This window comes from Camelus bactrianus, chromosome 10 (assembly GCF_048773025.1).
Source record: "Camelus bactrianus isolate YW-2024 breed Bactrian camel chromosome 10, ASM4877302v1, whole genome shotgun sequence".
Lineage (NCBI taxonomy): Eukaryota > Metazoa > Chordata > Mammalia > Artiodactyla > Camelidae > Camelus > Camelus bactrianus.
In genome coordinates, this window is record NC_133548.1 from 11,244,050 (window position 1) to 11,263,758 (window position 19,709).

A 19,709-nucleotide genomic window follows, 5' to 3' on the forward strand; every position below is an offset into this window, starting at 1 on the left:
TTAACTAGACTGAAGGAAAAAAAAAGAAGAGGCTCAAATTACCCCAAAATCTGAACACAAGTATAACAAGTGAAAGCACCTGATTAGTAATCAAAAACCTTCCAATGAAAAAAAGCCCAGGAGGAGGGGACCACTTCCCAACTCATTCTGTAAGGCCAGGATTACTCTGATCCCACAGCTAGACAAAGACACCACAAGAAACCTAGAGACCAAAATTCCTGCAAACCAAATCCAGCAGCATACTACGACTATGCAGCACATTAAAACTATGACCAAGTGGGATGTATCCCAGGATTATGAGGGTGGTTCAACATACAAAAGTCAATTGATGCAATATACCACATTAATAGAATGAAGGGGAAAAAACCCCCACATCATCATCTCAATTGATGTAGAAAAAACATTTGACAAAATCAACACTTTTATGATAACACACAATAAACTAGGAATAGAATGGAACGTTCCCAACCTGATAGAGGGCATTTATCAAAACCTCAAAGCTACCATACTCAGTGGCAGAAGACTGAAAGCTCTCTTCCTAAGATCAGAGATAAAATAAGGATGCCCTTTTCCTCCACTTCTATTTAACACTGTGCTGGAAGTTGTAGCCAGAGCAATTAGGCAAGGGAAAAAAAAAGGCCCACAAATCGGAAACTCTTTTTGCAAATGAAATGATCTTATTTCTAAAGAATCTACAAAGAAAAAAAAAAAACTATTAAAGGTAACACACAAATTTAGCAAAGTTACAGAATACAAGATCATCAGACAAAAAGTGATTGTTTTCACTGAACCAGCAATGAGCAATCCAAAAAGGGAATTAAGAAAAGGATTCCACTTACAATTCAATTAAAAATAAAACACTTAAATATTGCTAAAATGGCAATACTCCCCAAAGAGATTTACAGATTGAATATAATCCCTATCAAAATCCCCTCAAAAAAGGTCACACATTGTATAATCCCATTTATAAGAAATATTCAGAATAGGGGTAGGGTAAATTCAGATTGTTTTCAGGTAATTAAGGTAAAAGCAAATCAATGTTTGTTAGAGGCTGGAAAGAGGGGGGAATGGAAAATGACTACAACTTTAAAGGGTATGGGGTCTTCTTTGGTAAAGATAGAGGTGATGGTTGCAGGACACTGTAAATGTACTAAATGTCACTGAATTGCATGCTCTAAAACGGTTAATTCTGTTATGTGAATTTCAACTTTAAAAAAATACAAAGGGGGAAAAAAGAGCACCTGTCACTTTCCCAGAGGAGAAATTAACAGAAGGATAACCCAAACATGAGGATAATCACGACCAGATTGAAAAGAACTGAGTTTTGTCTGTGTGGTAGTTCAAAGACAATTTCTAGTTGTTTCTCATTATAGCAGCTGACTTTGAGGAGGCTCCTGGGTACATAAGTAAAAAGAAAGAAATTTTGCCACAGTAGCCTGGGTGAAGGAAGACACCAGGAAAACGACTGCAGGCACAGAGAAAACAGCCACATTCTGGAAAGAGGAAGGGACAAAGTAAGAATGGTGATGCTATGAACTGAGACAAAAGATACTGGTACTACTGGCAGGAATGTTTCTCCTGATATCAAAAGGTGAAACGAAGCGAATTTTCTAAATCCTAGAACAACAGAAAATCCTTTCAAAATAACCTATCAAGTTCCAAAAGGTGATAGCCATTTCATTACGGTAAAATACTTCAAGTTAGAAGGTTTATCTTAATATGAGCTGGTCCTCTCTAGACTGCCTCACGTTTCTAACTGAGGTTTAGAGAAATTAAATGACTTATTCAAGATTATAAACCTAAGACTGATTTTGGGCAAACAGGGAGTGTGGTTGGCCGATAGGCTGGGAAGGAACTAGAGTAAAAGTCTTCTCATCTCTGTAATTTAAATATTTACATTTCTTCTGGGAAACTAACAAATCTTTAATACTTGTTATGTGCCTAGTATGTTTTTGCCTTTTCTAAATTTAGTCCTCATAATCCTGCCAAGTTATTAATACTATCGTTATCTTCATAGATGAGGAAACCAAGTAGCTAACTTTCCTAAGCTCACGTACTAAATTGTGGAGCTGAGATCTGAACCCAGCTGAGATTTGATTTGGTACATCTAAGTCCGAATTCTGTATCCTTTCTACTATACCACACCTAATCATACAAAAGAGGAATGGGAAAGTACCAATCCAAAGCTTAATTCAGATTTGGTTCATTTCCAATCAGCCTTAGGTTCAAGTGCCAAGAGAAAAGCTCATTTATGAAAGAGGCTGACCTAAAAGATCACAAGAAGAATTATTTCAAGAAAGTGAGTTTTTAATCTAAAATTGCACATCTGGAAAATCCAGAGCATCTTTTTCCATGGTAGCTAAAATGTCGACTGATGAATAGATAGATCAAATGGAGTATTTCCATACAAAGGAATATTATACAGAGGGATGAAAATATTTGTACGTGCTACGTGGATCAACCTCAAAAATTTTATGCTAAGTGAAAATAGCCAGACTCACAATAAAACAAAAAACCCCACATATTGTATGTACAAGTCCACATATAGTAAGTCAGAAAAGGCAAATTTACATATACAGAATCTCACACTTAAAACTGGGCTAATTTTAAGGTTTGTAAATTATGCCTCAATAAAATTTATTAATAAAATATGTATTGCAGCACTAGTCGTTAAGGGCCAATAACTGAAAACTACCCAAATGCCCATCAATAGTAAAATGGACAAATTGTGATACATTCCCACAATGGAACACTTTATGGCAACGAAAATAATCTGTGACAAATACAACAGAGGAATGTCACCTAATGGTGAGCACAAGATGGCCTACACAGAAAAGTAATGCATTACTCCATTTATATGAAATTCAAAAACTGGCAAAACCAACCTGTGCTAGTCAAAGTCAGAATGGTGATTACACTTAGGGTGGTTGACCATGTTCTGTTTCTTGAGCTGGGTGACGGTCACATGACTGGACTTGCCTTATGAATACTCACGAAGCTGTACACTTAATAATAAGTGTACTTTTGTATATGTATAATATATCTTAATAGTTTCTTTTAAAAAAAATCATCTGTAATCCCAGAAAAAAAGAACTGAGATATACCAAATGTCCTTCAATCAAGACATGGTTAAATAAATGTAGAAAACACATGTGTAGTAGCCATGGTTAGATGCCCACCAGGTAAGTATCTATTAATTTCTTCCTCTTTCCTTAAAGAATCAATCCCACCATGTTGGTGGGATTCCTAAGTGTAAGCTAATGGTTTTGAAAGAATAGTTTGTAAACTCCTAGGGGTCCCCAATATCCTTTGAAGAAGTTTTCAAGGTCAAAACTCTTTACAAAAAAACAAAAAACCTGTTGGGATTTGAATTTGGATTATACAGCATTTATAGGTCAATATGAGGAGAAATAACATCTTGACAATATTGAGTCTTCAAACTCATGAACAAGGCACATCACTCCACTTGTTTTATACTTTCCAGTGTCTAAGTATACTTCACATTTCTTATCAGATTCATCCCTAAGTACTTTATATTTTTGATACTACCGTAAATTGCATTATTTTTCTAATTTTGTAATTTCAAATTTTGGCTGCTAATACACAGAAATACAATTGATTTTTGTATGTTGATCTTGTGTTCTATGGAGTGACTTCCAGAGGCCCTGCAGCTTTTGCCTTTGGCCTTCTGGACCACTGCCCTGAGACCACCGTGAAGTGAAAACGTCTGAATTGAAAGGCCACTGCGGAGAGGGAATGGCCCAAATGAGAAACAACAAACTGTTATATTTTAAACCACTAAGTTTTTGAATAGTTTGCTGTACAACAATAGATAACTGACAGAGTTTAGAGTCACAGTAAAGAAACTGGGGTTGAGAAATTCTCAAAGAGGTAAAGTTGCAAACAAAATCAGTAGGATACAAGTAGGGAGTTTAGGACAAAATTAGCCACATTTAAGGAAGCAAGCAGACAAAGGACAGACCCATGGCTACCTCTAAGGGGCCAAAGGGATATTTGCCTGGATGCAGTTAGATCAACCTGGCTAGTTTTACTTCAGAGGAGCTCAGTCCTTCTCAGACTTAAAAGTTTAGGGGGCATTAGATCAGAGCTAATTCCTCTTTGTCAGAGGTTCTTGTTTACTCATGATCTCAGTGTGAGGATAACATCATGCCCACATGGAGAGATGAGCGTCTCTCAGGGTTTCAGAGTCAAGGATGAATGTCGGTTTGCCCGCTCAGGACCTTAGGCTTTCTCTGCTTGAGTTTTCTCCTACCTGGGCATTCTGCTGCAGCCCTCAACCGGTTCTGGCAGGAAAAGGGATCTCAATATAAAACTACTGTATATAACAGAATAAACCTATTACTCTGTTGAGATGGTTCTTACGAAAGTTGAATCAGCAGCTGAAATTGTTATAAAGTTTTTTTTATATATGTAAGGGACAGACTCATTTACCTGATTGATAAAACATCCCATAACTGAACCGAGCTGATAATCAAGGCTTTCTAAGCCTATGTCTCAATCCACATTTATCGTAAATGAGGTATGTCTGCACTTGTAGGAAACTGGAACAGAGAGCAAGATCCACAGGAGGTTTGGGTGTCTGAACTAGAAAAACGGTTAAAGGATATGGGGCATTTCCAACAAGGAACAAGATGTTGAGCAGATTATCCTCATATTGGGAGAAATAATACAGCTCCTGGTACCTTAAGAAAAAGGGCTAGGAAGGAAACAGGATAGCTAAAACGCCTGTCTAATGTACTGTTAGCACTTGAGACATAAGCATTATTATAACAGTCAGAACTTGAGTGTCTGAAACATGATCGTACTACTCCGTGTATTTCTATAATTAGCTCTACTTTGTTTTCCATAAATAATTAGTAAAGTCCATTTTGAAATATTAGCCTATCTCAACAATGTTAAAAGAAATCAAGAAAAGTGAGTCCTTTGTTAAAAAACATATTTAAGCCAACTTCAGAAAAGTATCATTCAATTTGTGAAGGGGAGTCTTTAAGCTAAAATTGACAGCATATCTGAGGGTTAAGATTAGAATTATATATGCCTCTTTTTTTTTTTTAACTTAAGAGATTTTTCTTTCAGAGTTCTTTTCTATTCAAAACTTACAAAATTTTAACTAGGAAACCAGGTTATCCACAAAGAGACTCAATCTTTCAAGAAAGAATTGTGAAGACAATGTTCTATACATCCTTTGTACAGATGCTCAAATGGTAAAAATTAAAAAGTTAGATTTTTCTCATTGGAGTGGAAAAAAAGGTGAGAATTCCCATTGTATATATTTTAAGGATGACACAAATACTGTTTAAGAGTATTCAGTATTAGAAATGAGAGGACCAAGAAATAATCAAAGGTATTCCAACACAGGAAAACAGAAACACTCTGATGAAATTAAAGCTATGAAAACTATTAGCCAGATAAAGCAAACAGTCAAAGTTCTAAACAACCTGAGTACATTTCTAGACCTGTTTTTTAACTCATTTGGTGATTCTGTCCAGGCAATCTTCTCCAAACATCTACTCCGTAACATGGATAGTAACGGAAAACAGTAAAGCGACTTGGAATAAAGATGAGACCCAAAGTTTAATACAATCAATTTTCAAGCACCTTTGTGTTTCCCATAAGCCCTAATTTTATGAGATATTCTTTAAGGAAAAAACGGGGGGAGGAGTGTCTTACAGGTAACTGCTACGTATTTTGGTATTTACATTGTATAGTACCCAAAATCTCAATCTCTGAGAAGTCCTGTAATAATAATTAACTTTGATGACTCAAGCACTGCCTACATTTGACTCTGTAATATTTGTTATTATTCCATGAAACACCTGAAACTCACTTTAATAAAGATTAAGATATTACAGTCTTTTTTATTACTATCTTGGGCAATTTTAGACAGGTCTGAAAGTGAAAGAAGTTACAATTACTGGATAAAGTTAATACTGGGATTACTAGTAATTACATTTAGGCAAACCATTCCTTTACTTCAATGCTTTAAGTAGAACACTGGTTCAAAATAGAGACCAGAATGAAAACATAAAGCCAAGTTAAAAAGGAATTAGCCAGGCTTGATCCCTCAAATTTTCTGCTAAAACTCCTGAAAGCTCCCCAGTGATGAAGACAATCCTTTGGCAGTGGTAAAATAAGATTTCATGCTTTAAGCTTTTCTCTTTTTGTGTCTTTGTGGAATGCTTCATCGAGTTATCTGCAAGGTCTCAGCTCTAATGTCATCTTCTCAAAGTCTTCCCTTGCCATCTCATCTAAACTTAGCCTTCCCTTTCCCAGCTTCATCAAACACTACTACACTGTTAAGATTTCTTCATCACACTTATTTGATTACCAGCACAATCCAGTACCTAAGGAGAGTGCTGGACACACAGTGAATGCTCAAAAATTACTTACTGAATGAATAAATACCATTTGCAAAGCAACTTTCCATTTGTTTTACATATACCCACCAGGGTTAAATAAACACAGCAGGAACAGGGACCAATGGCAGTCATTTCTTTACTATTATATCAGCTTGAAAAATGAACATGTCACTTTGCAATTTAATAATTTAAAAATACCAGTAAGTTGCTTTCTGTGTGTGTGCAGTATCATTTATTCAAACATGTCCAAAGTTTTTAAACTTTCACTGAAGATAAGCACACAATTTCAAGTCGTTTGGAGTAAATAAGAGTAAAAACAATCCTGAAAACATCTTTTATATAAATGTAAGATATACTTATGTAGCTATACATACTGTTCAGAGTTGAACAGCTACTCTAACAGGTAAATTAATGCAGAGATTGAGATGGGAGGGGGAGAGGATCTACTTCTTCAAAATTTTACAAACTTAACAACAGCTAACTTTTATTGCGTCCTTACCATATTCAGTGTACTGCACTATTTGCAATAAACGGCAGAACTTGAATTCAAATCCTGAGCTGTAACTCTAGATCCAGAGCATTTAACTAGTGGATTAAAGTGAGAGACTGAGACTGAATTACCCATAATGCAGCTTTTTTCCCTTTCTTTTTTTTTTTTAAATTGAAGTATGGTTGATTTACAAAGTTGTGTTAGTTTCAGGTGTATAGCAAAGTGATTCAGATATATACATATATTCTTTTCCAGATTCTTTTCCATTACACATTATTGTAAGATATTGAACATAGTTCTTTGTGCTATCCAGTAGGTCCTTGTTGTTTATCTATTTTATACATACTAGTGTGTATTTGTTAATCCCAAATTCCTAATTTATCCCCCTCTTTTTCCCTTTGGGTAACCATAAGTTTGTCTTCTGTCTCTGAGTCTGTTTCTGTTTTGTAAATAAGTTTATTGGTATCATCTTTTTAGACTATACATATATATATGTGATATTATGTGATATTTGTCTTTCCGACTTTATTTCACTTAGTAGGATAATCTCTACGTCCATCCATGTTGCTACAAATGGCATTATTTTATTCTTTTTATGGCTGAGTAATAGTCCCTTGTGTACATATACCACAACTTCTTTATCCATTCATCTGCCGGTGGACATTTAGGTCGCTTCCATGTCTTGGCTACTAAAAATAGCGCTGCTATGAACATTGGGGTACATGTATCTTTAGTTAGAGTTTTTGTCTTCTCCTGATATATGCCCAGGAGTGGGACTGCTGGATCATATGGTAACTCTATTTTCAGTTGTTAAAGGAGCCTCCATACTGTTCTCCATAGTGGCTGCACCAATTTACATTCCCACCAAAAGTGTAGAAGGGTTCCCCTTTCTCCACACTCTTCCCAGCATTTAGTATTTGTAGACTTTCTGATGATGGCTATTCTGACTAGTGTGAGGTGATACGTCATTGTAGTTTTGATCTCCATTTCTCCAGTTAGTGGTGTTGAGCGTTTTTTTCATGTGCCTGTTGGCTATCTGTGTATCTTCTTTGGAAAAATCTCTATTTAAGTCTTCTGTCCATTTTTTGATTGGGTTGTTTGCTTTTTTGATATTGAGCTGTATGAGCTGTTTGTTTACATGTTTTGAAAATTAAGCCCTCATTGGTTGCATCATTTGCAAATACTTTTTCCCATTCTGTATGTTGTCTTTTTGTTTTGTTTATGGTTTCCTTTGCTGTGCAAAGCTTTTAAGTTTGATTAGGTCCCATTTGTTTATTTTTGCTTTGATTTCTTCTGCACTGACTGGCCTTAGGAAACATGGCTACGATTTTATGTCAGAGAATGTTTTGCCCATGTTTTCTTCTAGGAGATTTACGGTGTCCTATGTTATGTTTAAGTCTTTAAGTCATTTTGAGTTTATTTTTGTGTGTGGCATGAGGGAGTATTCTAACTTCACTGATTTACAGGTGGCTGTCCAGCTTCCCCACACCACTTGCTGAAGAGATTGTCTTTTCTCCACTGTATGTCTTGCCTCCTTTGCTGAAGATGAACTGACCATAGGTATGTGGGTTTATTTCTGAGCTCTCTATTCTGTTCCACTGATCCATGCGGGGTTTTGTGCCACTACCACTCTGTTTTGATTGTTGTAGCTTTGTAGTATTGTCTGGAGTCTGAGAGGGTTATACCTCTAGCTTTGTTCTCTTTCCTCAGGATTGCTTCAGCAATTCTAGGTCTTTTGTGGTTCCATATAAATTTTAGGATTATTTGTTCTAGTTCTGTGAAAAATGTCCTGGGTAATTTGACAGGGATCCCATTAAATCTGTAGATGGCTTTGGGTAGTAAGGCCATTTTAACAGTATTAATTCTTCCAATCCAAAAGCATGGGATATCTTTCCATTTCTTTAAATCATCTTTAATTTCCTTAATCAATGTTTTATATAATTCTCAGTGTCTTTCACCTCCTTGATCAGGTTTATTCTTAAGATTTTTTTTTTAGAGGCAATTAAAAAAATTTTTTTTAAACTTTTTCTGTTATTTCATTGTTAGTATAAAGAAATGCAACAGGTATCTGTATGGTAATCCTGTATCCTGTTACCTTGCTGAATTAGTCATTCAGTTTTAATAGTTACTGTGTGGAGTTCATTTGCAATAAAAGGCAGAACTTGAAATGAAACCTTAAGCTCTAACTCTAGATCAAGCATTTAACTAACTAGTGGATTAAAGTGGGATTGACTGAGATTGAATTACCCATAATGTAGATTTAATCTCCCCTCAACTGCAAAACTATATAACATTGCAACTTCTGGCTTAAGAAATCAACACAAAGAGCAATTAATTTATCTCCAACAAGGGTTCAAGATTTCCACCACATTCTGAAGTCTCCTCAAGGCAACTCAAAATAATTTCTTTAGTCAGAGCTAAAATTTCCAAAATGATCTCTGAGTAAGGAACACAAGACCTTCCAATCTTGACAGACAATTCTCCAATTTTCCAAGTATCAAAAGCAACAAAACCCAAAACTTGCTAAACAAAGTCATGCAGAGCTTTCTAAAGAAAAAATTTGCCTAGTACAAAATACTTCTGCATGGCATACTATGAAATATTAGCCTCAGATTTTAAAATTCAAAGAAAAAAGAACCCTGATTACTGTCATCTGATTATTGACAAAGTAGCCACAAATTCAAGTTACTGGTCCCTAACCAGACTGTCATTTTTCTCAATGACATAAATCCAGGTTTTCAACTTGCCTTATACGTATTCTCAAAGTATTCTTCATGAAGAGAAAAATCTACATTAAGAATAATATAAATTTATGTTACATATATACATAATAAATTAACTGAGCAACTGGCTCACAATGACAAGGGCAATTTTAATAACCCAATCTGCAAAGCCAGAACAGTCTTCTTAAAAGAGCATTTAAAAAGAAAAAAGTGAACATTAGCTTCCCCTCTCAATCCAGAGAAGCAGAAGACTACACTTAATACATACATTTAGTTTGCTATTTGAAAATGACCTAATGACCCCATTTAATTATTCATCAGGCTGAAATCTTAGAACATTTTTCTTTCCACATTCTTTAATCTACATTTATAATGTGAGTCTCTACAAGCATCTTGATTTTGTCTACACTTTATTTCACCTATTGTGTATCATTCCTCTGTTACTTTATTAAAAACCCAAATAGCTTTAAAAATTGCAATACAGTGATATCAGATAACCTGATTTCCCATTACCAGGTTTCTAAGTAATGCAAGAATATTCCACTTGCCCAAACCTGCTGCTACTTAAATAGGTTCAGTCTATCCCAATAATTATTTACTTAATAAAAGTCACTTTAAATGGGAACAATTTGAATTATCAGACTGAAGCTTATTTTATTTTGTCAGATTACAGAATAGTCACGTAAAGTACATGAGATGTAAGAATGACCCAGTCTTACCTTTGTCAGTCGATACTTTTTCTATGCATCTGAAAGAAAAGAGAACCAAATATTAAATGAAAAATATTGCACATTGTCTTAAAATACAAATATTTATCTCTTTCAGGTTCATCTCCAGAGTGATGTAGAAAAACATCTAGAGCAGTACTGTCCAATAGAGCTTTCTGCAGCGATGCAAATATTCCACACCCACCGATCTACCAGCATGGCAGTCTCCACGTGGCTGGTGAGTACTTGAAATAGCTACAGGACTGAGGAATGGAAGTTTTAGGTTTGGTTAAAGTAAATTTACAGTCATAAGTAGCTATCATACTTGACAACACACAGATAGAAAATCATTCAAAACAGTTGTTTTTAACTATAAAAATATTAATACAAAGAAAATATTGCTGATTTTGTTATATTAAATGGTTATAAAAGAAAAATGTCCTTATTTTACAAAAATACAGTAACTAGGGGTGATATGAAACAAGGTTTGAGAATTCCTCTAAAATACTTCTGCCAAAAGAAAAAGAGAGGGGGAGGAGATAGAGGTAACAAGTATGACAAAATCTCAAAAATTGTTATAACTAGGTGATAAATACTGAGGTTTCATTATACTATTTTCTTTACTTTGAGTATACTGGACAACTTCCAGAACAAAAATTTAACAAGCCTAAACAAAAACCCTAAAATTATTCATCTGTTAAACCCAAGTCAAAATCTATTTCTAAAAAGGCAACAGATTGGACCTCAGAAGTAAGTATAAACTGCATTTTACAAATTAGACAGGAACAGTAAAGAATCTAGTATGTTATAAACTACTGATACAAAAAAATGTTTTTCTCATGTTTTTAACTCAGGAAAACTTCCATCATACATAACTGTTGAGTATAGTTTTTATGAATCTCCCCATAGCCATTATCCAAATTAAAAGCTGACATGTCTTGGATCTTTAACATGAAGATGCCAAACAGCACCTCCGAGCAATACAAAGTTTTCTTTTTTTTCAAAAGTAAACCTAATACAAATGAAGATCCTTATGTTGTAAAAGAATATCCAAGCAAATACACAAGCCACAGGATAAAGAAGCTGTCTTATTTAGAAAGACTAGCTATCATTTTCTCATCCCATATTGTTTTAAAAACCTTGGTATTATAATTTTAAATTACTAATGTCCCAATTAACAACTAATATAAGATAAGTGCTAATCATCTTTACAAATAAAAAGTACAGAAATAGTTGCTAGATCTTGAAACACTAGACAGTAAACTTTTCAAAAATCTTTCGGAATTGTTCAATGTTTCCTTTACCATATTGATCACCATAAGAGAAAAACAGGATTTCAGGCTTGTACGACTGAAACCTTCTCCAAAGAGCCTTAAAAGTTTTTTTCAATTCAGAATATTACTGCTTTTTCATTCTCACTATCTAAGACCCTCACCTTTTCCTTACAAAAGTAGTAAGAAGGTGTCATGCAAGAAAATAAACCCCAAATGGAGTTTCGTATTTGGGAAAACTGAGCAGTATTTGTTTCCTTCATTTGTAACCCATCTGACACCTGCAGGTTTACCTCTAAGAATACTCAGTTTTATTAGCCTATATTCCTTGTGGTGAGGAAACAGCTTTCCTCAATAGATAAATCAGAAGTTAAAAAAAGTATTTAAGTTTTAAATTCTGAAATGTATTACATAACCAGAGGACTTATTATCATGGTAGAAGCAAAATAAGCTTCTTGCATTTAACCTAGTCTTATTTTAACAATTATATTGTGTCCTTATTAGTAGAAAGCATAAATGTTTTAACTTAGGAATCAGAAAAAAGCTGAAGTGTGTGTGTATGTGTGTACATACATATAGATATAAGGATCTTAACTCTGGAATTTATTGGCTAAAATAGAGCAAATGAAGAGTATTGATTCTTAGCATTGATATATAACTTTTCTTCAAATTTGGTTTATCTTTCCTTACTATTAGTCTTTAAGTTTTAATTTATAACGATCATAAATTTAACTTTATGCCTTTCTCTTGAGCACATTCACTGAAAAATTCTTTATTTCCCTTCACAAAGATTTCCTGCTCTTTTTATTAACTTCTGAACATTCCAATGCAAACAGAAAATTGTTATAAGCTTAGAAAAGTTTACAAAAGCTATAACCTAATTGTCATCTAACTATAAAGCTCACTTCACAAACTGTAAGTTGTCAGCTAAAGATGAAGAAGCATATTTAAAGAGGTTAAGTGACTTGCCCAAGGTCATTTAGTAAGCAGCAGCAAGCTGGGACCTGAAACTGACTGAAGTCCAATGCTTTTTCTCTGTTATTCAGCCTTGCAATAGGAAAAGAGGTTTCAATCAATCCAAGTCTCTGTAATAACTGACCTTTTAAGCTATTGTACACTTTGCTGCCTCTTCAGTCAAGAGAAACAAATGTAGATTAAACAGCTGATTACTGGGAATTTATTGGGGTGAATGTTATTTGGAAAATAGAGCTGAATCAAGGTCAGAAGGCACTTGACCGGAGTTCGGTAAACTGATACACAAAACTTCTTGAAATGTCTCAAAGGATTAAGTTTCTTACTTTACTAGTTTTAAAATTTATTTGATCACTATGAAAACCTATAAACTGTTCACACATTTGACAAACCTCCACTAATCAATGCATCTTCCCTTTTAATTGCAAAGTCCTTGAAGATGAAGTACATGCCTCATTTTTCTCTATAAACTCTGGCTCAGCACAGTATCAGAGCCAGTTACTGCTCAATCAAGATTTAATGAGCTGAAATGCTTTAAGAGTCCTTTGATTTCCAGGGCATCCAGTATATTGAAAATGTGTAACAAAAAAGAAAAATATTAAAATGAAAATTTATTACAACAATTCAATCAAAACTGCGTAATTTAAAATATATAATCAAGGGACAGTTCTAAGGCTAAGGTAAAAGAACACTACTAACTTTTATGACATTGGATGAGAGAGAGAAGGACATTAAGAATTAAGACTATTCTTTCCTCCCCATAAGGAATACTGTGAAGAAAAAAACTGAAGGGGTTTAATTAAGTCATCTTCATCCAAGCTCAATTGGTTTAACATTTATATTGTGGACATAAAAAAAGACTCAGTGGTATTCTTTTGCCAAGAGTTAAGATAAAAAATAAACCATGACAGCTACCACTCTAGGTATAATTATCTTAGGAGCCCGCTGCTCTAAGTAAAACTGGTGGCTCAGTAGGAGGGAAATGTAGCAAGGAGATATAGGTATAGTTAACTTTCAAATAAATAGGTGAAAATAGAAGAGAATTTTAAAAATAATAAATAAATTTTACTCTTCCTATGTATGTTAATAGAAAAGAATTAAAAATTCACTTTGCCAGAATTTACATGAAAAACACTACAAATCAGTTATACCTCCACAACACTGCTCAAAACAATAACTTCTAATAAATATTTACTATGTACCAGGCTTTTGTTCTATGTTTCACATGCTGTACTTAATTCTCACAAACTCAGAGAGATTTATCTCATATTGATAATAAAACTGAGACACATGCAGTTTAAGAAATTTGTCCAAAGAGTTTATACCCAAATAAGGCTAATGATATATCTTCAAATTTATCAGATTAAATACAGGAGCTTAGAATTTTTGTGACCATAAAATTCATTTGCAGTAATCAGAATCCCATTTGCAGCTGAATGATTTGTAAGGACAGATTTTTGTTGTCCACAGAAACAAAATTTACACAATTGTCTAAATTATGTTAACTTAACTAGCACTGAATAATTTGAAAGCACATCTAATACCACAATATTCTTTTGAATTTTATTTCTCTTTCTGACAGTCTTCCAAGACAAGCATGCCAAGGTCACAGACTTCACTCTTATTTTTGGAACAGGTGTGTTTCAAGTTTTCAATCTATTAGGTCCCTATAAGCCAAATGTTGCCACGGTCTCTATGGGGGAGGTAGAGTGGGGGGAAATCATTTAAAACTGATTTATCCCCTCATCTTCAATTTTCCCTGCTTTTTACTAATTTTTTTTTACTCGAAAGTCAAGATACAAATGTTTTCAGAAGCGAATTCAACGGCTGTGCTTAATTTCTAGAATTTACAAACACGTGTGCTTCAGTATTCTGAACACAGAAACGTTTTAAAAAGCATATAAAATATTTATATTTCTGGTTATCTGTTCTTGGTCCCTCTATGATCCCTAGGTAATAAAAAAACTCCTTTCAGATTATTCTAAAGACGAAATTTCTACATTAAGACATGCAAAAATCAAGCAAACAAAAACATATGCTACCTGTCAAAAAAAAATTAAAGAAAACCCAATCTCGTTAAACCTGTCAAAAAACAAACAAAAAAAAGAAATCTACCTAACCTTGTTATATGAAAGACTACGCTGAAAATTGGCAGAGCCACGTTTTTACCCTATTAGTACCAGGTTTTTAAAACGAGTGGAAAATGTGAAAATTTAGTAGCGTGAAAAAAAGCTCCAAAATGATACCAGTACAACTGGCTCTTGAGCTAATTAATAGGAAGGTGGGGGCGACACACTTTTGAAGGCATATCTAAGATCGTGCTGTTGATTTTCCTACGGGGGATGTGATGTAATACTGGAGAGCCGCCGTAAGAGGGAAAGGACGGGCTGACAAAGGGCGTGCAGATGCCAGAGTGCGGGAGAAGCCCGAGGCGGCAGGGAAGAGGTGGGTCCCAGGGGAGACGAAGAGGTGCATCCTACAAAGGACCTCAGGGAGCGGGGCAGTGGCCCGACCACAGGCGAGGGGGCGGGGAAGCCAGAGAGCAGCGATAAGACAGCGGCTAACAGGGAAGCGGTGTGACATCTGGCATGCGAGCCGGCAGGGGGCAGAGCGAGCGGCACGTCACGTGGAGTGGTCGCTACGGGAGCCGAGAGGGTTGCGTGCGGGTAGAGGGGGGTCTTTCCCACCGCCAGAAAGGCTGCGTTACTCACAGGAGTCGCGGACTCTTCTTGCCCTGAGCTGGAGACGGGGGCTTCGCGGCCTGGGACTGCTGCCCTGGGGCGTCGGGAGGCCTGGCGCTGGGGCTGCTCCTCCGCCGGCGGGGATACTCGGCCTTCCTCCGGCGGGACACAGCGGCGGCGGCGGCGGCCGCAGCGGCCCGGCCCCGGTCCCGACCTCCCCTCAACACGCGGCTGCTCGTAGTCCCCGCAGGCGCCGCCGCCGCCGCCTCAGGGGGCTGCTGCTGGGGCTCCTCGGGAGCCGCCTTGGCCGCCGCCGCCTCTCCCCCTTCCTGGTCCTGCTGCTCCGGGGGTCTCGGCTCTTCCGTCTCCCCCGGCATCGGGACGCGTCCGTCCCCCACCCCCTAGTCCCAGGCGGCGGAGGCGGAGGCGGCGGCGGCCGCGGCGCTGCTCCCCCCCGCCCCCCGGAGCGTCCGGCTCACTCTCACTCAGCGCTCCTCTTTCCCCCCTCCCCTCCGCCCGGCTCCGAGGGCGCCCCCCCCGCCCCCTGCCACTCAAGGCCGGCTACCGCTGGCGCCGCGCGCGCGCCCGCCACAGACGCTCAGCTGACCAATCGGAGAGGAGTAACCGCTTCTTCGCCCCGCCCCTCGCGGTCTCTCACGCAGCGGCGTACCGGGTTCCCTCCCCCACCCCTTCCTTCAACCAATCAGGAAACGGCTCCAAGGGAGCGCGCGAGGTTTCCTTCCCCGCGCACCCGTTCTCACCGTTAAACGGCTGCGTCTCGCGACAATCCCAAAGTGACCTTTTTTCCCCACCTCCGGAGCTCAGCGAACGCTAGGGGCAATGGGAGGGGCAGGTCTCGCGAGGACGTTGGTGGGAAGAAAACGCACCTCTTTCCACGCCTCGCGCGCACCCTGGACTGGCTGCGCGCGCACCTGCCTCCCTAAGGAGCCGCTAATGCCACAAGGGCTCTTTCTATCGTTCTTCCTTAAGCCGCGGAAGTAGCCTTGGCGTTCTTCTGCCTCCACCCCGATCCCACTTTCCTGCCTGTGGCCTTTCTGTCCCCAGCGTCGCCAGGTCTTGCGGGGAGAAGGGGGGAATTTTTTTGAGCTGTCGCTTCTCCTTTAAGAAAAAAAGCCCCGTCGGCTGCCGGATGAAAGTGCCTGAAAAAATGGCGGCGGTAGAACAGAGGCGGGGTCGTGAGGGCAAGGAGGACCCGCCTTTTGGCGCATGAGCATGGTTAGCTTGCCCAAAGGCATCCTGGGAAATGAAGTTCTACTTATCCTACGCCTTAGGATAATAGATAGGAAACCTGAAGCAAAGGGGATGCTGGGCGTTTTTGACCGATGCCAGATGGGAAAGGTAGTTCATTTTTTCCGCATTCCGCGTTTTCTCGGCCGGGCCGACTCTGTTTCCGGGTTAGGCCGCAACGCCTGCGCAGATTCGGGCACGAATGTTGGGCCAGCTATTTTTTTGGTCGGGTCTCCCTGGCAAGGCTTCCCCTACTTTTTTTTTCTTGGTGTTGGCGAAGCAGTTCTAGGATGGCCACGTAATAGTCCTTAGCTTTGTTTCGTTAGACGGCGCCTCATCTGGGACCAGCTAGCGTTCATAGCTTCAATATTCTTCTGTGTCTGACCCACTAACCTGGGAGCCTCTGGAGGTCAGGGTTTGAATCTGATTCCGCCGGGTCCTAGGGGGCCTAACACAATTCTCAACTCTCATCTGATTCTTAATAAAAGTTTGCGGAAAGAACCGTAGAATTGCTTTTTAACTAGACGTTTTGGGGACCAAGGAACTGGCACCGGCTACTTAATTTGGCTGTGGTCCCTGGGCTGGAGGGGAAGGGTGAAAGGTTGTTAGCGTGACTCCGGTGATCCACTAGAAAACTGAAGTCCTCTTTCAGACTCCCCGCCCCGAAGCCATCTGCTTCTGCGGTTTTTAAATGTTTCTGCTGCACAGGAAGCATGGTCAGAATAGCAGCTTTGTCAGAAATTACTTTTCTCTCCACTCTCCACTCGTGTGCAACTAAATTGCCCTAATGCGTCAAACGGGAGTTTCCACATTTGTTTATCTGCAAGTTGCATTTGGTGAAGGCAATGAGCCTCTTGCGTTCCTTCCTTTATTCCCTTGCATCCATTATAATCAAGGAGCGATTTGCAGGAACGATTCTTAACCTTGGAAAATAAAGCATCTGGAGCTAGAAGTCCCCAAAGTAAGTGAATGGAAACAAGATCTGGGAATCCAGTTCTAAAGTTCACATTAATCATTCAGTTAAACTGCAGTTGGAGTTCAAAATTTGCAAGCCAAGTGCTGAAGAGCATTTTTCCTTCCAGTATTTTGGCTCAGTTACCACTCAGATTAGGCAAATGTTCATATTCCCTGTTGAGTGTTTTGCGCTTTCATGGGGCTAATTGCATTTCAATTGTAAAAACTATTTGGCATATTGTGGATGGGAATTCTTTCAAACCCTTGTTTGCAGTGTGCAGATTTGGAATGGCACTGATACTCAAATGACTGCTCAAAGTAATGCAGAGGTGGGATCTCCTTTACATTTAAAAGAAAAAAAAAAGAAAAATAGAAGTTTTAAGATCACAGTGGAATGGAGAATGGAGAATTCCTTTAGATTAACCTAAAAAAACAAAAACAGAAACAAAAGCCCATCGTGTTGTAGACGAAAGATTACAGGCTTTGAAGTTAAATATGTATTATAGTAAGTAGCAAAGCTACCTGCTAATTCTACTATCTTTAACAAGTTACTATGCCTTGAATCTATTTCACCACTGGTAGAAATGGGGATAGTATCTGTTTCATGGGGCCATGATCTTAGTTCTTTAAGTACTGCATTCTCATAGTAGGCATTTCGTAAATGTTTTATTTTATTCATGGTGAATAAAATCACAGTAGTTAAAGTGAAAGTTAACCTCAGTGTCACTTTCAGAGAAACCACTATAAGGCAACATAACTAGGCAGGAATTGTGCTTAATTGAGACATGTGCGGCTTAGTACCTGGTGTCTTAAATTTTCCAGGTTCATTCTTCATGACTTGTATAATTGTTTGCATTTTGGACCACTGAAATAACCCTGGCCCTGAGAATCCAAATGGGAACCTGGCCTTGAGAATCCTGTTCTGCCTTTAATGGGGTTTAGGATCTATTCAGGAAAGCAGGTGAGCATAATTTCTGGATAGTTAAGTAAATAAAGACAGCAAAATGAACTGAGTGCTGGTTAATTCCAACGGAAATTTTATGAAGATTATGCTTTTATGGTCCTCAGCTTCACAGAAGGAAAAAAAAAAAGCAGATTCCCTGAAGCACAGTCACAGTGGGATACCCACAACACTGGGGGAAAAAGGCACAAGGGCAAATCTGTCATTCCCATGAATTCAAGATGAAGCCTGGCGCATAGTAGGTGTTCAAATTTTTCAGAATTTACTTTGAATCTTTTATCACCCTGGCCAGTGCACAATCGGAACTCAAATCCAACGACCCACCTTTCTATGTCAGTCTCATTTTTAAAACCCTGACCTACAAAAAAGAAAAAAAAAAATCACCAAATCAAAAGAAAGGAAGTGCTAAGCAAATACAGGAACCAAAAAAGGGTTATAGAGGCTGCTTCACGCTGGCTCATTCAGTTCCTTTGTGGTCCTCTTCTTCAGCACATACCAAAGCAGTTCTTCACAACCTGTGGTACCAGAGCATCTTGGGTGTGTGACAATGGAAGAGTTGGGTGAGTGAGGAGCTTCTTGGAGGAGAAACTCTGAGGGAATGAAGATTTAGCTGCCATCTCCATGTGGGGTGGGGAATACTTCTAGCCAGATGAAGGGTAGTGCTAGAAGATTTTATTTTCACTTCTCTCCTGACGACAGGCCAACCAAGAGTGAAGCGTGAGGAACTATGTTATTTTGGGGAACTATGGGTTCACTGTTTTCAGGGGCACAATAGGCAGAGCATTTGGTGCTAACCACAGAGTAAACTCCGCACAAACCCTTTTGGACTGAATTGTGATTTAAGTTGTCATTTTGTTATGAGCATTTTGCTCCTTGGGGGCTGCTGGAAATCATAGGGTGGCCACACAGTTGGCAACCTCAGAGATGTGATTTGGGGAGAAAAAGAAAGAAAAGGGAGCGGGGTTAAAGAGTGTTAGGAGGAGAAGAAATGAAGTAGAAGTACGAGAATGAGGGGTCTGCAAAGGTTGGAGAAAGATCAGAGTGATTTCATTTGTTCTGTGGTTTAGTATTAAATCAAGAAGGCACAGCGCTATAAAAAATCCAGTTCTTTTCATTGCTAAATTTTGTATTGAGAGCAATTCTGGAGGAACAGATTACTATGGCTTGCAAATATGATACCTCCTTCCACTCCAAAGCAATTAAAACCAACTCTGAATCTATTGGCCACATTGTTCAGAGAGATCCTTGATTTTAAACTTTTGGAGTAATATAAGGTTTGTCATTCTTGGGACTCATTCCATATCCTTTGCCAACTTTTGTTG

General features: G+C 38.3%; 2 protein-coding genes across 4 annotated transcripts in view; one reads left to right on the forward strand and one right to left on the reverse strand.

Annotated features, from left to right (window-relative positions):
• ZFP91 (ZFP91 zinc finger protein, atypical E3 ubiquitin ligase) overlaps nt 1-15,739 on the reverse strand; it is a 29,906-nt gene extending 14,167 nt beyond the window's left edge. The window contains exons 1-2 of one of the 2 annotated variants that reach the window (XM_045517669.2): nt 15,255-15,739; nt 10,313-10,341 (exon numbers count right to left, since the gene is read on the reverse strand). In XM_045517669.2, the coding sequence (XP_045373625.1) occupies nt 10,313-10,341; nt 15,255-15,601 (376 nt within the window). In that variant the 5' untranslated portion in view covers nt 15,602-15,739. The remainder of the gene's footprint in view (nt 1-10,312; nt 10,342-15,254) is intronic. The other variant, XM_010956318.3, reaches the window with a different exon arrangement.
• Nucleotides 14,862-19,709, forward strand: part of LPXN (leupaxin) — a 35,576-nt gene continuing 30,728 nt past the window's right edge. The window contains exon 1 of one of the 2 annotated variants that reach the window (XM_010956319.3): nt 14,862-14,988. In XM_010956319.3, coding sequence (XP_010954621.1) covers nt 14,949-14,988 — 40 coding nt within the window. In that variant the 5' untranslated portion in view covers nt 14,862-14,948. Of the gene's footprint in view, nt 14,989-18,791; nt 18,948-19,709 lie in introns of those variants that run through there. The other variant, XM_074371976.1, reaches the window with a different exon arrangement.